The sequence below is a fragment of the Sylvia atricapilla genome, chromosome 31 (genome assembly GCF_009819655.1).
Source record: "Sylvia atricapilla isolate bSylAtr1 chromosome 31, bSylAtr1.pri, whole genome shotgun sequence".
NCBI classification, from domain to species: Eukaryota; Metazoa; Chordata; class Aves; order Passeriformes; family Sylviidae; genus Sylvia; species Sylvia atricapilla.
The window spans coordinates 226574-246589 of NC_089170.1; the positions used below are offsets into that span (position 1 = coordinate 226574).

A 20016-nucleotide genomic window follows, 5' to 3' on the forward strand; every position below is an offset into this window, starting at 1 on the left:
CCCCAGCCTTGCTCTTGATGTCCCCAGGTATCCCCAACCCTGGCCCTGATGTCCCTTAGACTCCCTTAACACCATCCCTGATGTCCCCAAGTGTCCCCAGGTGTCCCCACCTCCAGTCCAGGTGACCCTAACCTTGTCCTTCATGGCCTCAGGTGTCCCCAACCCCTGTCCCTGGTGTCTCCTGGTGTCCCAAAATGCTGATCCTGGTGTCCCCAGCTATATCCCCGATGTCCTCAGGTGTCCCCAACCCTGTGTCCAATGTCCCCAGTGTCCACAGAGCCGGTTTGGATGTGCCAGCTGTCCCCAAAATCTGTCCCCAGCTGTCCCCAATCCTGGTCTTGGTGTCTCTTGGTGTGTCCAGCCCCTGTGCCCAATGTCCCCAGGTGTCCCTATGGCAAATTGGGATGAAAAGTTGATTTTTCACAGAATTCCCAGATTTTAATGCCTCACCATGGGATAAAAAGTTAGTTTTCCAGGAAATTCCCACTTTTTAATGCCTCTAATAGAGATAGGATGATTTTTTCAGTCCCGATCGAGAATTCCTGGATTTTAACGCCCAAAATTGAGGTAAAATTTTGATTTTCCAGGAAACTCTTGGGGTTTAATGCCTGAAATTGGGGGAAAAAAGCTGGTTTTCCACAGAATTCCCAGTTTTTAATGCCTCAAATTGGAATAACAAGTTTACTTTCCAGGAAATTCCCAGGGTTTGTGCTGTAAAACTGAAAAGTGGCTGAAAAATCTTTTTTCATCCCAATTTGAAGCAATAAAATTCAGGAATTCCATGGAAAATCAACCTTTTAATCTGGATTTGAGGCATTAAAAATCCAGGAGCTTCCTGGAAAACCAACTTTTTATCCTAATTTGAAGCATTTAAGTCCAGGAATTTGCTGGAAAATCAATTTTTTATCCCAATCTGAGGGATTGGGGGGCGGGAGTGGGTGGGTGTCTCCAGTCCCGGCTTTGGGAATTTCCCATGGAATTTCAGGAATTTTGGCAGGATTCTGAAGGAATTCCTGGGAGTTCAGGGGGTCTCGAGTCCCGTCTTTGAGGGATTCCCATGGAATTCCCAGAATTTTTGGAGCATTCCCATAGAATTCCCAGGATTTTGGGGGACCCTGGGTCCCGTGTTTGGGGATTCCCCACAGAATTCCCAGAATTTTGAGTATTTCCCAGGGAATTCCTGGAATTTTGGGGGATTTTCTATGGAATCCTTAGATTCCATAGGGTCCAGAAAGTTCACAAATTTGTCTCAAATCCTGCGGGGATTGTCCTGAGACAAGTGACACCGGTGATGTCACTGCCCCTGGTGACAACATGGCAGTGACATCACTGTCCCCCCAGCAGCCTCGGGATGTCCTCAATGGCTTTTTGGCACCGCTCAGCCACCATGCGGCCACCGGGGCCACTGGGGCGTCTTGAAAGGAGTATGCGGATGTCCCGAATTGTCCCCTGCAGGTGAAAAAAGGCCAGGCGGGAGCTGGCCTCCCACAGCCGCTCGGCCTCAGCCACTGTGGCCACCAAGGCCTCGGGGACATCAGCAGACGCCTCCTCTGTCACCTTCAGGAGGGTGTCCTTGATGTCCCCAAGCCGGAGAAGTAGCTCCTGGGGAAACGCCCTGGCTCTGTCACATGCAGCCACCAAGTTCTCCAGTAGTTCCCGGGCCATCTCTGCCCGCTGTTGCCTTTTGGCAGCCGCCTCCGCCTGGCTGATGTACACCACAGACTCTTCCATGTCCTTGGTGGTCACGTCCAGCTTGTTGGAGGCTGCCAGCATCTGGGCCTTGTGCACTGCCAAGAACGAGGGCGCCTTATCCCTGGCCAGGGCCTCCAGTGGCTGACAGTCCTTGTGCATGCCCAACGACAAGGCTATCATATCCCTGGCCAGGGCCTCCACTGGCTGCCTGGCCGCAGCCTTCATGTTGTCCACAGCTGTCCCCCAGACCGTGGCATGTTCCTCCGGGTCCCCAGCCCGGGCAGCGGCGGTGGCAGCAGTGGTGGCCTCGGCAGTGGCCGCATCCCCGCAGGCGTCACGGAGCTCCGTGGCCTCCTTGGCCACCTGGACCCAGCTCTTCTCGAGCGCGGCCACCGAGTCCCACCAGGCTCTGGCCGCGGCTGTCACATGGGCCCAGGTGGCCCCCGGGGTGGCCCCGAGGGCAGCCAGAGCCGGGCCCAGGGAGGTGACACCGTGGTGGCTCAGGGTGTCCCGGAGGTGACTAATGAATGTCCCCAGGGCCGTGTGCAGGGACCCTGGGGATGTGGACAGCAGCACATCCCCATCCGGCCCGGCCACAGTGGCTGCCAGCTGGCCCAGGGTGGCCACCACAGCCACCAACGCCTCCAGCAGCTGGGGAGGGGACAGGGGAGGTGGCAGGGACCTTGTGGCACCCTGGGGTCCCCTTTGTCCCCTCCCCGGAGCTCTCAGCTGTCCCCTCTGTCCCTTTGTCACCCCCTATGCCCTCTGCCACCCCCCCTGTCCCCCCTGCCACTCTCGGTCCCCTCCACCCCTCTGTCACCTCCCCCCCTTCTCGCCACGCCCTCCTGTCCCCTCCTGCTACCCCCTGTCCCCTCTGCCACATCCCCGATCCCCTCCTGCCACTCCCTGTGTCCTCTCCACCCTCCTTGTCCCCCTTTGTCACCACTCACGTCCCCTCTGCCACCTCCCGTGTCCCCTCTGGCCCCTCCCGCCCCCCCCCCCCGCCCAACCCCGCGCAGGGATTGTCGCACCTCGCGGGGCTCCATGGCAGCTGGGGACACTGTGAGGTCCCTCCTTGGGGACGCTGGCGGGACACACGGGAATGTGGCACGGGAAATGTGGCGTGGCCGGGGCGGGGGGAGCAGGAAGAGGTGACGTCACCGCCCTGGCCCCGCCCGCGAGGCCACCGCGAGGTCCCCAGTGCTCCCCTCATGTCCCCAACAAGGCCCAAGTGTCCTCCCGATGTCATGCTGGGGACACTGGGGACACACCGGGGTCCTGTTGGGGACACTGCTGGGACATCGTGGTGACCCAAAACGCGACAGGGGGCGCCAGGGTGGCCCCGGTGTCCCCGAGGGAAAAACATGGGGGTGTCCCCAAGGTCCCTGGGTGTCCCCGTGCCCCGGCGGTGACAGTGCCCCCATGTCCCCACGCTGTCCCTACCCCTGTCCCTCCAGCGCCCCCTGGGCCACCTCCAGCCTCCGCGCCGCTTCCTCGTGCTCCTCCCCCGATGTCCCCAAGGCTCCCACGATGTCCCCGAGCGCGCGGGCGGCGTTAGGGAACCCGTGTCCCCGCGTCCCCCATGGCGTCACCTCCCTGTCCTGGGTGACAGCGACCACCAAGGTCTCCAGCGCCTGGGTCACCTCCTCCAGCCGCCCCAGCACAGCCGCCGTGGTCTCGTTGGTGGCCGCGGCGGCCTCGGCGCTGGCCCTGGCGGCCACCACCCGCCGGGCGCGGTGGCGCAGGCGCTGGGCCATGCCCCGCTGGTGGCCCGCGGCGGTGGCCAGGTGACGCCGTGATGTCCCCAAGCCCCGCCGGGCCACCTCGCAGGACACGGCCACCGCGGCCAGGACCAGCAGCAGGTGACTGTCCTCTGCCACCCCCAGCGCGGCGCGGGCCGAGTCCAGGGACACTGCGGGGACACGAGGACACCGCACAGGTGGCACCAAGGACAGGGCAGTGCCACCAATTCCAGCCCAGTGCCACCTGCCCAGTTCCAGCCCAGTGTCACCAACCAGTGCCACCAGTTCTGCCTCACCCTCACCACTCGAGTGCCAGCAGCCCAGTGCCCCCAACCCAGTTCCAGCCCAGTGTCCCCAACCCAGTTCCAGTTCCAGTGTCTCCAGACCTGTCTCAGTGCCACCAGCCCAGTGCCACCACCGCATTGTCACCATAGCAAGGTTACCAACGCAGTGTCCCCAGTTCTATCCCACTGTCACCACCCAAGTGCCACCAGGCCGGTGCCACCTCCCCATTTTGCCCACATCAATGTCACCAGTCCAGTTCCAGCACTCCACTGTCACCATACCAATGTCATCAGCCCAGTGTCCCCAGTCCCCTCCCAATGTCCCCATTCCGGGTCAGGGGAAGGTCTGAACTGGTCGGTACTTGTCCATACTGGTCTGTACTGGTTCACACTGCTCAGAGCAGGGGAAAGTCTCTGTTGGTCTGTAAAAACTCATACTGGTCTGAACTGGTCCCCACTGCTCTAAACTGGTTTATACTGGTCTGTTCTGCTCTATAGTCACTTATACTGGTCTGTACTGGTTTATACTGGTCCATACTGCTCTAAACTGGTCTATACTGGTCAGGGCAAGCAGAAGTCTCTACTGGTCTGTATATATATATATATATATATATATATATATATATACTGGTCCATACTGGTCTGTACTGGTCTATACTGATCCATACTGGTCTATACTGGTCCAGGCTGGTTTTTACTCACACACAGCTGCACACAGCACCATCAGCCCCACGGCCAGCCCGTGCCCGGCCCTCAGCCAGCGCTGGCACCGCCGTGCCCGTTGCTCCTCACGCTCCAGCGCTGTCGCTGCTGCCTTGGCCATGGCCCCAAGCAGCCTCAGCCGCTCTGGGTCCTCGTCCCCAAGGGTCCCCAGGGCCACTGCCGGGGCCACCGTGGCCTCCTGGGCCACCTCCAGCCTCCTCAGGGCCACCCGGGCCTGGCCCAGCACGGCCTTGGCCTGCTCCAGTGCCGCAGGGACGCTGCCCGGTGTCCCCAAGGTCTCGGCCAGGGCCACCAGCGCCTCCAGAGCCCGGCGCCATGCAGCCACTGCCAGGGCCACCTCGGCGGGGAGGGCAGGGGGGGACAGCTGGGGACAAGAGAGGGGAGTCAGGGGGGTGAGGGAGGGTTTGGGGGTGTCCCCAGTGGGGTTTGGGGTGTCCCATGTGGGGTTTGGGGAGTCCCATGTGGGGTTTGGGGCAGTTGTGGGGAGAGTTTTGGAAGGTTCTGAGTGCTCTGCCAGGGTTGAAGGTGAGGTTTAGGGGGTCCAAGGTGATGTTTTGGGAATGCTAAGGGGGCTTTGGGAGGTCCTGGGAAGGTTTATGGGGCATCCTGTAAAGCTTTTGGGGTTCCCAGTCGAGGTCTGGGATCCCAGGTGACCAGGGGACAATGAGGGAACACAGTACAGGTGGGGCAGAGTGGAAAAAGGGAGTGAGAGGGCTCCCAGGAGAGGCTCACGAGGGATTTGAGGCTTCTCAGGTGAGATTTGGGGTTTCCCTGCTGTCCCAGCTGAGGTTCCAGTTTGGTTTGGGTGTTCCCAAGTACCCAGGTGAGATTTTGGGGACTTCCACCTGAATCTCAACAGATATTTCAGGGCACCCACACCCCCTGTGCCCCCTCCCTGGCTGCTCTGAACTCCACAGACTCTGGTACTTTCCCCTTCCCTTTTCCCCCTTGGCCACATCCACGGCCCTGGGGGTTCCCAAACATCACCAAAACCCCACCCCCCAAACTCCCCAAAATCTCCCCAAAACCCTCAAATCCTCTCAGGTGCCTGCTGGGGATAGCCCTGGGGGTTTTGCGTTTCCCACCTCGGGCTCCATCCCTGTCCCCATCCTGCAGCTCTGAGGGCCGAGGGTGTCAAGGCTCAGAGGAGGGAGGGCCCCACATCCTGATCCTCCCCCAAGGGGCAGAATTTGCCCTGCCAGGACCTCAGTGACCCTTTCCAGGCCGGCGTTAACCCCTCGGGGCCCACAGTGATCCCCTAGGGCTCCATTTCCCCTTCCAGGACTCTGATTTACAACTATGATCCTTTCAGGACTCTGTTTGCCCCCTCAGGGACCTCATTTATCCTTCCAGGACCCCATTCAGCCATTTCAGGGCCGTGTTTATTGCCTCACAACCTTGATTTACCCCTTAGGAGCAGAGTTTGCCCTGTCAGCACCTCAGGGACCCTTTGGGGGCCTGCATTCATCCCCCAGGGCTCCATTTCCCCTGCCAGGACCTCACTGACCCCGTCAGACCCAATCACCCCACTCAGGGCTCTGATTTACTCTGCCAGGATCCTGATTTAGAATTGGGTTTTTGGGATTGTTTTTGGGGATCCAGCAGCCTTTGGGGTCTGGGATTTAGGATTGATTGGGGATACAAGATTGGAGATCTTTGAGGATTGGATTTGGGGTTTCCAGCAGCATTTGGGATCTGGGGCTTTTGGGGATCCAGGATTTGGGATTAAGGATCATTTCTTGGGATCAAGAAGATTTGGGATCATTTGGGACCCCTGCAGTCCCCAAACCTCCCTGATGGCCCCAAAGAGTTGCTTGGTCTCCCCTTCCACGCTCCCATAGATGGCCCCGCCCCTTTCCCACGCCCCCATTCCTTGCCCGCCCCTTTCCGGGGGCCCTTCCTGCCACCCCCCGGACCACGCCCCTCACCTCCCCATTGGTCGTCGTTCCTGGAGCCCCGCCCTCTTTTCCACGCCCTCATTCCCCTGCCCTTTCCAGTCCCCGACCCTCCCCTTTCCGCCTCTTCCCATTGCCCCTCTGGAGCACTCCATCCCAGTGTCATCACCCCAGTGCCACTACCCAATTGCCCTCAGAGAAATGTCACCATCCCAGTGCCACCACCCCATTGTTCCCATACCAATGTTGCCATCCCAGTGCCACCACCCCATTGTCCCCATACCAATGTCACCATCCCAGTGCCACCACCCCATTGTCCCCATACCAATATCACCATCCCAGTGCCCTCATCCTGTTTTAGTGTCCCTGTCCTAGTGTTCCCAGTTCCACCCCAGTGTCCCCAGTCCCATCACAATGTCCCCAGCCCCCTCCCAGTCTCCCCAGTCCCTTCCTGATGTCCCCATCCCAGTGTCCCCTTCCAGCGCTCCCAGTCCTGTCCCAGTATCCCTGTCCCAGTGTCACCAGTCCCCTCCCACTGCTCCAGTTCCATCCCAGTTTCCCTGTCCCAGTGGCAGCAGTCCTGTCCCGGTGTCCTCATTTCCATCCCAGTGCCACCAGTTCCATCCCACAGTCACCAGTGTTTTTGGGGGGTTTTGGGGGGTTCTGGGTGGGGTTTGGGGTTCCCAGGTGAGAATCCCCAAGTATGTGGAAGTTCCCAGCTGCCCAGGTGAGGTTTGGGGGGAGTCCCAGGTGTCCAGTGCTGGTCCCAAGGAACTCCCAGGCGAGGATTTAAGGTTTCCCAGTGGAGAATTCCAAGGATTCAGGGTTTCCCCGCCACCCAGATGAGGATTTTGGGTTTCCCAGCTGTCCCAGGTGAGGTTCCAGGGAGGTTTTGGGGTTCCCAAGTACCCAAGTGAGATTTGGGGGCTTCCACCTGAATCTCAACAGGAATTTCAGGGCTCCCACCCCCCCTTTTTCCCCTCCCCGGCCGCTCTGAACACCACAGACTCTGGAACTTTCCCCATCCCTTTTCCCTCCCGGCTGCACCCGCAGCCCTGGGGGTTCCCAAACATCACCAAAACCCCCCAAACGCCTCAAAATCCCCCAGATCCCCCAAATCCACCAAATCCCCTCAGGTGCCTGCTGGGGGTGACCCTGGGGGTTTTGGGGTTCCTACCTCGGGCTCCTTCCCCGTCCCCATCCTGGAGATCTGAGGGCTAAGGGTGTCAAGGCTCGGAGGAGGGAGGGCCCCATGCCCTGATCCTCCCACAAGGGACAGAATTCCTGCCAGGACCTCAGTGACCCTTTCCGGGCTGGGATTGATCCCTCAGGGCCCGCACTGATCCCGCACGGCTCCATTTCCCCTGCCAGGACCCCACTGACCCTCTCAGGCCCATTCACACACACCCCCCACCCCGAGCTCTGATTTACCCTGCCCAGACCTTGATTTCAAATATTCTTTTGAGATTCTTTTTGGGGATCCAACAGCCTTTGGGGTCTGGGATTTGGGACTGTTTGGGGATCCAGGACTGGAGACCTTTGAGGATTGGATTCAGGGTACCTAGCAGCATTTTGGATCTGGGGTTTTTTGGAATCCAGAACTTGAGATTTGAGATCATCTGGGATATTTTCTTGGGATCCAGCAGGATTTGACATCATTTAAGATCCAGGATTTGGGTCATTTTGGGATTGTTTGGGATGCAGGATTTCAAATTATTTGGGATCGTTTCTTGGGATCGAGCAGGATTTGGAAACATTTGGGAGGCCCAGGGCCTCCAAATCCCCACCGATGTCCCCAAAGAGTCCCCTTGTCTCCCTTTTCCACGCTCCCAATTACGGCCCGCTCCTTTCCCACACCCCCATCATTGCCCTGGGGCACTGGAGGGGGCTCATGGATCGGGGGGTCCCAGCGCCTTGAGGGGTTCGGTGAAACGGGGGGCAGCGAATGAGGGGTCCTGGTTCAGGGGAGGGAGGCACAGTAAATTCGGGGGCTCGCTGGTGATAACGGGGGGGAACAGGAGCGAGCCCCGAGGGACCCCCCGGTGCCGGGGACCCCCCTGTGCCCCCCAGTCCCGCTCGGGCCCCCCCAGTCCCGGCGCTGTTCCCGGGGGTGAAACGGGAGGGGCCGAACCCCCGGGATGGGTGGGGGGCCCCACCTCACTCGGCTTTGGTTCGTTCTTCCCAACTCTGCGGGAAAAAACGACTTTGGGAGTTTTCTGCCACAAATCTCCCCCCGCCTCCGCTCAGCCCGAGGGCGTTGGGGGTTTTCCCTTTCGGGGGAAATCAAAGCCACGCGCTGATGCTCCTAATTCGGGCCAGGAGAACCGACGGCTTTCCTCGGAGCCGGTGGCGGCGAACACGCAGGGCTGGGCCAGGCGGGCCGGGAGCTGCGGAGAACTTTGTTTGTGTTTTCAGCTCAATCCCGACTCGGGCCCGGGCCCGTCCCGGGGCTGTTCCTCATCTCCGGCTTTCCCCTCACACAGCCCGGGGGCGGGGCCTGAGAGCGCGGGGCGGGGCCGGGCCGTGTGCAGAGCCCGCCCCTCGCTGGCCGCCATTGGCCGATTCTGCCGTCAGTGCCGGTGGTGGCTGCGCGCTGATTGGGCGGAGCGGGGCCAAGCCCGGCCCCGGGGCCGCCCCCCGGGCGCCCGTGGCTGGTTGGAGGCGCCATTGTGGGAGCGCGTGTGCGACCCCGGGAGCGGCGGCAGCGGCCGGAGCCCGCTGAGGCGGCGGCGGAGCTCGGAGGCGGCCCCAGCGCAGGTGGGAGCCGCGCTCGCTTGTGCCGGGGCTCGGGGCCGGCTGCGGCCGGAGGGGGCGGCAGGGGGCTCTGGCGGCTTCCTTGTGCCGTGTGGGCGCCGTGTTGCCCGTGGCCTGAGGGCGCTGCGGGAGCGGCTGCCCGCGGTCTCCTTCCCGCCGCTGCCTCGGCAGGAGCCGGTGCCGGAGCAGCGCTGGCCCGTCCCGGTTCCCGTGGGTAGGACGGAGGTGGCCGCCCTGTCCCCGGGGCTGTGCGGGAACATTCCCGTCGCCAGAGGTTTGTGTCCCCAGAGGAGACCGAGGAGTCCTGTAAAAGTGACTTTATGGATGACCAAAGGGAGAGGCCGTGCGGCATTTGCCGTGGGCTCTCTCCAGTTGTTGTAGGACGCGGGCTCCTTTTTATCCTGATTTTCCCTTCTGCATCTCCCTGTCCCTTTGCCCAGTGGCGAAGGGACTTGGAAAGTTGCGACTTCCCGATCCGCCTCCGGCATGTCCTCGTTAATATGCACCCCGCTTTTGTATAACATCCGATGTTCATGGCTCTGTTCAGTCTTTGTTCTTCTTCTCCATGGTCAGGAATTTCGCGGGACCTTGGCCGAGCAGCAGTCCGTGTCAGTGAGTAACATTTTGTGGAACTGATGGTTTCTCCCGTTCCTTCCTCATCCCCAAGTCCCTGGCCCTATCTCCAAGCAGATTCACTCCCTGACTCTGTTTTTCCTTGCTGGGTGCCCTTTGGCTTTGGGCTCATTGTCAGTGAGCTCCTTCCCTGTCCTTCTGTAGCCGTGTGTGGCTCAGGAGGCCTGGCTGCCACCTGCATCCCCTTGCTCAGCTGCTGAATGAGCTGCCCTCAGCAAGGTGTCCTGCAGGGCCCAAAGATGAGAGTTGCTGCAGCACAACAGAGGAGAAAGAGCATTCGTTTAACCCCTGGTGTGCCAGGGAACCACGGAACCGTGTCCCATTGCCATTCTTTCCACGTTTGGACTGGAACATGAGCTGCTTTATTTCCTTTGTTACCTGTTTCACCACTTTTCTGTTGTCATCTCTTTCCCAGAAGGACCATGAGTCATTGAATTTTCCACCCTGTCCTCCTCCTTCTGCTAATCGATAATCTGATCCCATCCCGTGGTGAAATAAATGTTGCATTCTTTGATTGAGTGTGTTAATGGGCCAGACTCAGGAGCTGGATCTGTCTGGTTGGTTTTTATTTCGAGGACATCTTGTAATCTAATTCTGCCATTGAAATGATCAATGGGTTCTGTGGCTCCTGATCTGAATTGGTTCGGGTTCCCAGGGGCTGGTCCATGCTGTTGTAGGATTTGTGCTGGTGGCTGTTCATCTTTTCCCCATTTTTGGGGGCTCCCTCCAGCCAGAGCTGCATAAATTGACCACTTTTCTGTAATTAAATCATCACATACTTGGATTCCCAACTGATTTCTCTGAACTTGTGGCAGCACAAACACCCCATTGGTCTAATGCTCCCTGTGTGACACAGACAGTGACAGCACATGTTGGAGTGGGGAGAGGGATGATTCCCCCCCCACTTATTGTAGTGAAGGTTTCACAACATTCTCCATTTGCTGTTTCCCTTTGCAGCTGAAGCAATTTGTGTTGCAGAGTCAGAAATCCTCACTGTGGGCTCTGCCTTTGGCTGTGCCAATTCCATCTGTGCAAGCAGGCAGAGCTTGGGCTGAGGGCCAGAGGGAATCAGCCCAATTCCTTCCCCAGGCAAGAAGAGCCTGGTGATTGTCCACACTTTTCCCCAGCAGTGTTAATTTGCATTTCTAAATCTCCTCTCCTGGCTGCCTGGAAAGAAGCAGCTTCTCTTTCAGAGCAGACATTGAATGACTCGCATGTAGTCCCCCCATAATCTGCCTTTTTGTTTGTATGTTTGTTTAACAATATTCTAATAACTGTGAGTTAGAGTCGCCTTTAAAGCTCTTCTAAATTTGCAAAATGCAACCTAAAAGTCAACATCAAAAAACCAAACCTGAGTAGAGAAATGAAACAAAAAATAATTTTAACGTTGGTCTATTTCCCATCAATGTGATCCCATCGAGCCCAGTGTGTGAGTGTGACTGAGAGCCAGAGTGGAATTGTCCCGGTGCCTTCCCCAGCCCCTGTGGCATGCAGGCACAGAAAGGCCTGAAGCTCAAGCAGTGGCAGCAAGGCTTGGCCCCCAGTGTGTGGAGATGGCCGAGGAGGTGGCCAGGCAGACGATTCCAGCAGAGGATCTGTGGGCAGGCACAGGGGCTTCCCCCGCTGTGGAGCCCTGGCTGCTGCTCCGGTGCCTTCAGTGCTGCTCAGTGGCGGCCTCCCACCGTCCTCCTGCAGCCGGGCAGTCCAAATCTCCTTTGGGGCTGCAGACCCCTTGAGCCCAGGGTGAGGGGTCCCCCCGTGCTGAGCTGTGCTGGGGCTGTTCCTGTGCTCGGGGACACTTGGAATGGGCCACGCCACTTGGCCCCCAGTGGTGCTTCTTCCCACTCCTTAGGCAGGGCCCGAGGTCCTGGTTGGATGCTGTGAACAGCAAAGGCCCAAGGCAGGGGCTGTGCCAGCCCAGCTTCCTGGGGGAGAGATTTCACAAGAGACAGGATTCTGGCCACAGACTGCCTTAAATATACATCCTTTACCTCCAGCCTCCACTGGGTGGAGAATTACCAGGGTAAAGAATTCCAAACACCAATCCCAGGGGAGATAATTGAATATCTGTTCTGGATCTGGCTCATGCTCTTGCCAAAGCCAATGGCAAAAGCCTTACCCATGGCATCTTGGTTTCTGTCAGCAGCTTTCAAAGGTGTTTCTTTGTATCCCCTTTTGTTCCTTTTAATTGACCTGATGTCAGGGTGTGGCCAGGTTTTGTGAGTTCCACTGTATTCCTAAAGCTGCCATAACCCCCTGAAAGATTTTTCCTGTAAAATGAGTTTCCCATCTGTGTGTATCGGTTTCACAATCCATTATTTTAAAATTATTTATTGTTGAAGTACCTTACTAAGTAATCCAGTGATGATGGAAGAAGTCAGGATTGCTTTTGGCACCCTGTGAGGTGACATGGTGTCAGCAGAAGATATTTCAGCCTTCCTGCTCAGGGCATTTCAGTCCCAGGCTCTCACAAGCACACACAGCTCTGCCGGTTGAGCTGAGCATGTGGGGGTTAACCTGTGCTTTGTCTAATTCCCTTTCCTAAATAACAGCGTGTCTTGTACCTCTTTTCCCTTCTCCTGCCCTTGAAGACCCATCCCTAAACACATTTTCTCCCTCAGGCCAGGGGATGTCTCATCAGTCTCTCCTAGCCTGGCTCTGGAGCTCTGTCCCCTGAATGCAGTCATGGGTTTCTTCCCAGCCCCTGTGCAGCTGTTCAAACAGGAGGCTGGGTTCAACCTTCCCCTGTCCTCAATTCTTAATCCTCCTGTGCCATTGAACAAGTTTCCTACTGTAATAACCCAGCACTGCTCTTTTGGTTCTCAAAGCTTGAACTTGATGCCAGACTTGAGCAACAGGAGATCCTTGTGCTGTCAGTTTTCAGGCCTCAGGTCCCATTCAGGCTGTGGCTGCACAATTCTGCAGACAATGAGGCCACTCTGGCCACTGGGTTAAACATTTTAGCCCAAGAATTCCTTTGGCATGGCCCTGTTTAACATTCACATACAATTCCTGTTTCTTTTCTGAGTCTGGAAGAGCCATGAATGAGGCATCAATCATTTTGGTTTGGGTGTTTTTTTGGGGTTTTTTTTCCCATTTTTTCGGATTTTGTTCTGTTTCTCTATACCACAACATTGAGGCTATCTGGGGTTACGAAGTCATACAGTGTTCTGGCTGGAACAGAGAATCCTCAATCCAGGTCCTGCAATTCCGTGTTAATCCTCAGAACTGTCACAGCTCCTTTTTAGCCCTGGATAATGTTACTTCTGAGATTCCCCGGACCCTGTTGAAACATGGGGTTAGAAACTAGAGGATATTAATCATAAAAATTAGAAGAATACTGATTAAAGAATAGGCATGCAGATGGTGTATTGCTGCTCTTCGAAGGAAGAGACAGGGCTGTGTGCAAGAACAGCAAAGAGGCATACAAACATGCCTGATAAAAGGGGGGTTGTTTACCAGAACAAAAGACAAGAATACAAGATTACCAGAGAAACCGAGATAGTAAGGTGCCTTGAGCCCCCAGGACCAGATAAACCTGGTCTTAGAGCCGTGACTATGACCAGAGGATCAGTGGGCATGCTGAGACAGTGGGCAATACGAGACAGCAAGGTCAGAAGTTCATCTCTGAGGAAGACTATCCTTCTTCATCTCTGAGACCCCCGGGACGACCACCAGAGACACCTGGGCAGGCGCAAAGGACTGACAAGACAATTAACATACGAAGCAGGGGGAGGAGGAGCCAAGGAATGTACATGCACAGGAGTATTCCGAAACTTGATGCATATGTAACGTTCTAGATGTTAAAGGAGAATGGGAGTGAGTGAGGGGCACGTGCCTTTGGGAGCTATCCCGCATCGCGCCCAGTGCTAAATAAACCACATACCTGCTTTAAAACTCACTTTGTCTCTGAGTTTTAGAGTCTTTCCACGTGTCACTGTCTGGGTCAATAGAGCAACAATCATCAGTCAAAATATGTCCCAATTATTTCACTTTTTTCTCCACCATTTGCACTGCTATTTTTATTTCGAATACTCAAATTTTCTTTTTAGCCTGTAAATTCAGCCATTTCACAGAGGCCTCTTCTACCACTTCTTCATGTCCTCCTGTTTGGAGCAAGTCATCCTCATCCTGCATTAACCTAATCCCTGGGGCTGAGGTAAATTCTTTTGATATTTTCTGCAAGGCTTGCCCGAATAAGGCTGGTGCTCCTGTGCATCTCTGCAGAAGGACCGTCCATGTCTTTCCCATTTTCCCTTCTCCCTCTTGTTCCCACTCACAGGCCAAACCCTGTTCACCATCCTGTGTCAGTGGCATCCCCAGAAAGCATCCTTGACATCAAGTCCTGAATGGTGGCAGTGTGAGGAGGGAACCTGCTTCCAGATGGTGGAAGGATCTGAGCCTGTGGGGTGCCTGGGTTTGATAATCACATTTCTTCTTCTTAGGTCCTGCACCATTCTGTGGATTCCATCTGATTTCTTGACTGGCAGCACAGGAGCATTATAGGGAGAGATCCCTGGCTCCAAAAGCCCTGCCTTGAGCAGGGGCTCAGTAACAGGCTGTAAGCCCTTCCTTCCGTCCCGTGGAACAGGGGATTGCTTTTAGACACCACTTGTCCTGGCTGCTCCAGAGGAGGGTCAGTATCTAATTTTCCCGCTTTCCCAGGGGCTGCCCACACTTGTGGGTTCACTTCAGCACAGGCCTTTCCAGACATTTGACACAGAGGTACCACAGATCTGGCCTTTGTATCACCTTTTGCAGTATTAATTTGCATTCCCAATTTAGTCAAAGGCTCCAGTGTGGTGGGTCCCTGGTGTAATGGGAGCTCTGGCAGCCCCAGGAATCCATGTCCGTGCAGGGGTGGACTTGCTCCTGCTGAGGGTGTTGCTGTGTGTGCCTGCAGTGTCCTTGTGGCCTGCAGATGGAACCCTGCTTCCTTGCCCGGGGCTGTTTGGGTGGGCTCTCCGTGCCGAGGAGGGCACTGCCTGTGCCAGGTGCTTGTGGCCGAGCCCGTCCCCTCGGTGCTGGGGCCCCCTCGGGCCCTGGGCTTCATCCCTCAGGGGCTGTGGAAACTCTGCCATGGCCTTTGCCTTCAGCTCGGCCTTTTCCTCCTCCCTTCTTGCCTTCCCCTGCTGTGCCTTTGTGACCAAGTGCTGCAGGGGCTTCTTGTGGCCCTGGTGCAGCCCCCCTGAGTGCCTGTGGGTGCTCATCCTCTGACAGCTGCTGAGCTTTCTGCAAATCATTCCTTTCTCCAGCCACCCAAACCAAATCCTTACAAGATGACCTCGCTCCCTCCATGTATAATGCCCATTTGGCAGCCGTTCCTGGCTGCTGTCCCTTGTTCTCCCCGTGCCCTGCAGAGCCCGTATCCCAGAGCCGGGGCCTGTGGTGCCGCAGTGTCCCAAGGCGGCTCCCCCGGCGGGCAGGGCCGGCAGCTCCACGGGGCCGGGCAGCGGCCGGGGCGTCCCGCAGCCTCCTGGGGGCCGGGGGCCAGTGCCGGCCCTGCCCGGGGGGTGCTGGGGTCAGGCAGCGCCCGGCGCTGAGCCCCGGCTGCCCCACAGCCCCGGCCCGGCCCCGCAGCTCCCCACAGGCCCCCAGCCCGTGCTCCCGGTGCCGCACCTCTGCGCCCGCTGCTGCCGCTGCCCAGCCCAGAGAAACCCCCTGCAATCCTGACCTCCTTGTCTGCCTCTGCTGGGAACCGGGGACACAGAGGATCTCCATCAGATGGGAAATTGTGAGCATTACACCCTGCTGAAAAACGTCCCAGTCCTCAGTATTTTTCTCTTCCTGCTCTTTTCAGTCATCCTTTTTCTTACCACGTAGATTCCTCCTGCTGCTTCTTGCCCTGACCGTATTGGTGCTCACTCCCCTTCACCCTCACCCTTCCCAGCACACCGACACCATCCATCCACTGCTGTCTAAATCCCTTCTGGACTTCCCTAAATGCCCCCCTGAGTGTCTGTGTCATTGATAACCTCTAGGAGAATGTGCCAGCTGCCTCAACATTCTTTCCAAGCAACCCTTCTTAGATATTTTGGGATCATCATCCCTTTTGCCAGGACCCCTTCCTGGCTTTCCCTTTTCTACCCTCCATGGGTCCCCTGCCATGTTTACTCCCTGAAGATCCCAGTGTCCTCACTGATGAGATTTTCAGTGCTCTCTCCCTGCTCACTGTCTACAGACCCCCTGATCTCTTACTGCTGATCTGTCTCTTGATCATACCCTCCGTAATATGCACCCTACTTCTGTATAGGTAACGATATTCACAGGTCTGTTAAGTCTTCCTCTCCATGTTCAGGAATTTAGCAGGACCTTGGCTGAGCAGCAGTCTCAGTGGTCAGTTAATTTTACATATTCTATAGCTGATATCTTCTTACATCCATTCCTTATGTCCAGGTGCCTGGCGCTGTCTCCAAGCAGTTGAACAGCGTCTGTTTGTAGAGACATTTTCCTCTTCTTCCTTTCATGGGGGTCCCCCGTTTGCGGGACATCGCCCTGGGGCAGGGTGTCCCCACCTGGCTGCGGCCCCACCCCTCGGGCAGGGCTTAGCCAATCGCAGCACTCAGCGCTGATGACTCACCAGTTGCCAGGCAGACCCGCAGCTCTCAGCGTTCCCCACCTGTGCCCCCCTCGGCCCCAGCGCCCCCCGCGAGGGGAATTTGGGGAGGTGGGAGGGGGAGCGCCAAGGCCGGGCCCCCCGCGCTGTCGTGGCGGGAGCGGCTGCAGTGGGGAGCGAGTGCGGGCGGGAGCGGCCGAGAGCCCAGCGCTGCCCCAGCTCCATCCGTGCCCCTCCGGTGGGATGCTGTGGGTTTGGGGGGGAAGAGGGAGCCGGCAGTGGGTGCTGGGCCTGGGGGCAGGGACAAGGGAAGGAGCAGCAGGGCTGAAGGACAAAATGTTCAAAGGATGCACGTGGGAGGAGAAGGTGGGATTGTGCAGGAGAAGAAGGAATAGTAGGAAGAGGAATGTGAGGAAGAGTAGGGACATAGGAGGAAGGGCAGGAGAGAAGGCACCTCTAGGTTCCACCCCTCCCTGTATCTGCTGCATCTCCCGCAGCCCTAGGGGCGTTCTCCCCCCCACATGCAGCAGCTGATCGGGGACGGGGTCCATGATTTTCATGGATGTGAATCTTGGTGTTTCTGAGCTGTATTAGGCTAAATGTTGGTGCTTTGGATTTTTTGCAAAAGGCTGAATCTTTATATTTTAGAACGGGTTTTGGCTGAGTCTTGATGTTTTTTGGGGGCAGTTTTTGATCTATGTCTTGATGTTTGAACGACTTTTGTCATGAATCTCAGTGTTTTGGAGGTTCCTACAGAAACAAGGTACCCCATGACTTCCTGAGATACACTTGAGCAAGGAGGAACTCCCAGCCTAAATAGTTCTCATCTCGCTTTCTCCCCAAACCTGGATTTTTTATTTCCAAGGAATGCCCAGATGGAGGAGGGGGAGGAAAAACCCCACAGATCCCGCAGGAGGAGGGGCTGCAAACCCAGCCCAGGGAGCAGTGAGGAGGAAAGGCCCCCCCTGTGCCAGGAGGGCGGCCGGAGATCCAGCCGGAGCTCAGAGCTGGAGGAGAAGCCTCATGGAGGGGAGAAGCCTCACAAGTGCCTGGAATGTGGGAAGGGTTTCAGCCGTAACTCCTACTTGATCCGGCACCAGGTGATCCACACTGGGGAACGGCCCTATGAGTGTGGGGAATGTGGGAAGAGCTTCAGGCAGAAGGGCCTCCTGATCCAGCACCAGGTGATCCACAGTGGTGAACAGCCCTTTATGTGTGGAGAATGTGGGAAGACCTTCTGGTACTGCCCTGGTCTGAGGACACACCAGGGGATTCACACTAGGCATAAGTCCTACGAGTGTGTGGAATGTGGCAAGAGCTTCAGAGAAAGCTGGGTCCTGATCCAGCACCAGGTTACCCACACTGGGGAAAGGCCCTACACCTGCTTGGAATGTGGGAAGAGCTTTGGATGGATCTCCAGCCTGAAATACCACCAGCCCATCCATGCTGTGGAGAGGCCGTACGAGTGTCCTGAGTGTGGGAAGAGGTTTCAGACCAGCTCCAATCTCCTCGTCCATCAGTGGATTCATACAGAGGAGAGGCCCTTCCACTGCCCCGACTGTGGGAAGGGCTTCAAGCTCAACTCCAACCTCACTGTCCACCGGCGCATCCACACCGAGGAGAGGCGCAACGAGTGTCCTGAGTGTGGGAAGAGCTTCTCCAGTAGCTCTGACTTGACCCAACACCAACAGAGGCACCACTACGGGAATCCCTGTGAGTGCCCTGAGTGTGGGAAGAGCTTCGTGCGCTGCTCCAGCTCCATCCCCCATGGGAGGATGGGCGTTGGATGATCTCCAGTGACCCCCGTTGGGCAGAGCCCTGGTGGTTTCCATTGGGTGGGGGGAAGGTATGTGGAGAGATTTCTTTCCTATTTACTTTTCCTGCTGTGGTTTGGTTGGTAGTAAATTTCCCCCGTGCCCAGGCTGGGTCTGTTGTGCCCGTGCTGCTGCTCGGGGTGGGATCTCGCTGCTTCTCTCAACTCTTGTGCTTCTCAGCCAATCAGAGAAGGCGGTGAACAAGATTCAGCCAATCAGAGAGAGCCGATGTGATGACTCACCGTTGCTGGGCAGACGCGAAGCTCCCCGCGGGGTCCCCCAAGACCCTCCCCGTTGCTCCCCAATATACAACGGGCTATTGTATACGGGTGAACTGGGAACTTTTTTTGGGAACACTGGGAACAGCTGGCTGGGGGCAGAGTGGCAGTGGGGCTGGGTGGGGGACACAGCTGACCCCTCCCAAAATCAGCGTGAGGACTGCAGGAATTGAGAGAACACCGGCCATGCTACACAAGCAAAGCCAATTTATTACACTAAACACTTGTATTTATAGTTCTCTAAGCTCCTTACAAAATTTTCCATTCGGACCACTTTGCCCATATTCCCTTAGTAACACCATCCTTTGGTTATCGAATCCTTGTTACATTCTTTTTCCAGGAATGTCTTTTGTTACATTTTCTCTCATCAGAGTGAGCAGACATGCGGTCTTTGTTTTTGTTCTTGCCTTGCTGTTCTCCCCCACAGCTTCCACTGTACCAGGGCCAAAAGGTCGGCGGCATTACCCAGCTCAGCTTCTGTAGCTGTCTGATGAACCACAGGGGACAGAAGGGGGATCCCGGGGCCGGCCCGAGGCCACGGGGAGGGGCTGCAGCCGCCGGCGGCTCAGGAGCTCTGTGGGCAGAGAGAAGGGGGCGACACCGGGCTGGGGGCCCCAGGGGAAGCACACACGTTCACCCGAGTCCCGCTGGCCCCCAGACAGGTGAGCTCCCAGCACCACCAGTACCACCAGTATGGCCCCAGCTGCCCCGACACGCCCCATCCCCAGCGCCGGGCGGTGCCGGCCCCAAAGCAGCCGTGCTGTGCCCGGGGGGATCCCCGCGGCCCTGCCCCGCGCGGCGCTGGGAGCCCCGGTCCGGGCCAGCTCAAAGGGTGGGCGGCAGCCTCAGAATCCACAGAGCAGGTCCATCCCAAGCCATTTAGAACACGCAGAACTGGCAGAAAGCATCGGGATTCTCTCAAAAAAGGGGTTACCTTCAGCTATAAACTGACCACCCATAAATCCCTCAAAATCGTTTCTATGCCCCCCCCACCCCCCACCCCAAACTGGTGGAAAGCAGCAGGATCTTCCCCAATACAGGCCCCACTCCAGTGTCAGAGACAGGTGTCTCCCCTGTCCCAGTGACTCATCCCTCAGGATTGGAAAGTGCCCCAAAACCTCCTCAGTAACTGGATTGCCCCAAGCTCTTCATCCCAAAGTGTGGCTGTCTCATTGCAGACCTCATCCCCTAGACACTGTCATCCCCATTAGCTGGCTGGAAGGTGTTACAAAGATTTCTCTCCCTCCTCCTTTGGTCCTGCTGTGAATAAATTCACTCTCTGTACCCAGGCTGGGTCTGTTGTGCCCGTGCCAGCACGGAGACCAGGATCCCTCCCTATCCTTCTCTCAACTCCAGGGCCTTTCCTTGTATTTCCTGTCCCTGTGCGGTTGCAGAGGGCAGGGACAGAGCAGTTTTGGGGGCTCTTGGCATCCAGGCAGGGCCAGCCCAGCCCCGGGGTTCCAGGGGGCTTGTGGGGGTTCCCCGTTTGTGGGACATCCCGGCTGGAGGAGGGTGTCCCCCCTTGCTGCAGCCCCAGCCCTCAGGCAGTGCTCAGACAAGCAGAGAATGCCTTCACCTGGGGCCTCATTTTTAGGCACACCTGAGCCCTTGGATACCTTGGATGCCCATTTTAGGGCATACATGA

The 20016-nt window shown here is 57.1% G+C and overlaps 2 protein-coding genes across 2 annotated transcripts; one reads left to right on the top strand and one right to left on the bottom strand.

Annotated features, from left to right (window-relative positions):
* Window positions 1-1931: 1931 nt before the first annotated feature.
* LOC136373090 (uncharacterized) lies at window positions 1932-8891 on the bottom strand. The gene is made up of 5 exons (XM_066338031.1): window positions 8764-8891; window positions 8493-8523; window positions 4421-4805; window positions 3136-3604; window positions 1932-2343 (listed from the first exon to the last, which is right to left on the bottom strand). The coding sequence occupies exons 1-5, from the start codon at window positions 8889-8891 to the stop codon at window positions 2193-2195; spliced, it is 1164 nt and encodes a 387-aa protein (XP_066194128.1). The 3' UTR covers window positions 1932-2192.
* An 8263-nt stretch (window positions 8892-17154) lies between these two features.
* LOC136373091 (zinc finger protein 180-like) lies at window positions 17155-18097 on the top strand. The gene has a single exon (XM_066338032.1). It carries the CDS (start codon window positions 17155-17157, stop codon window positions 18067-18069), a length of 915 nt encoding a protein of 304 aa, XP_066194129.1. The 3' UTR covers window positions 18070-18097.
* The last annotated feature ends 1919 nt before the right edge of the window (window positions 18098-20016 follow it).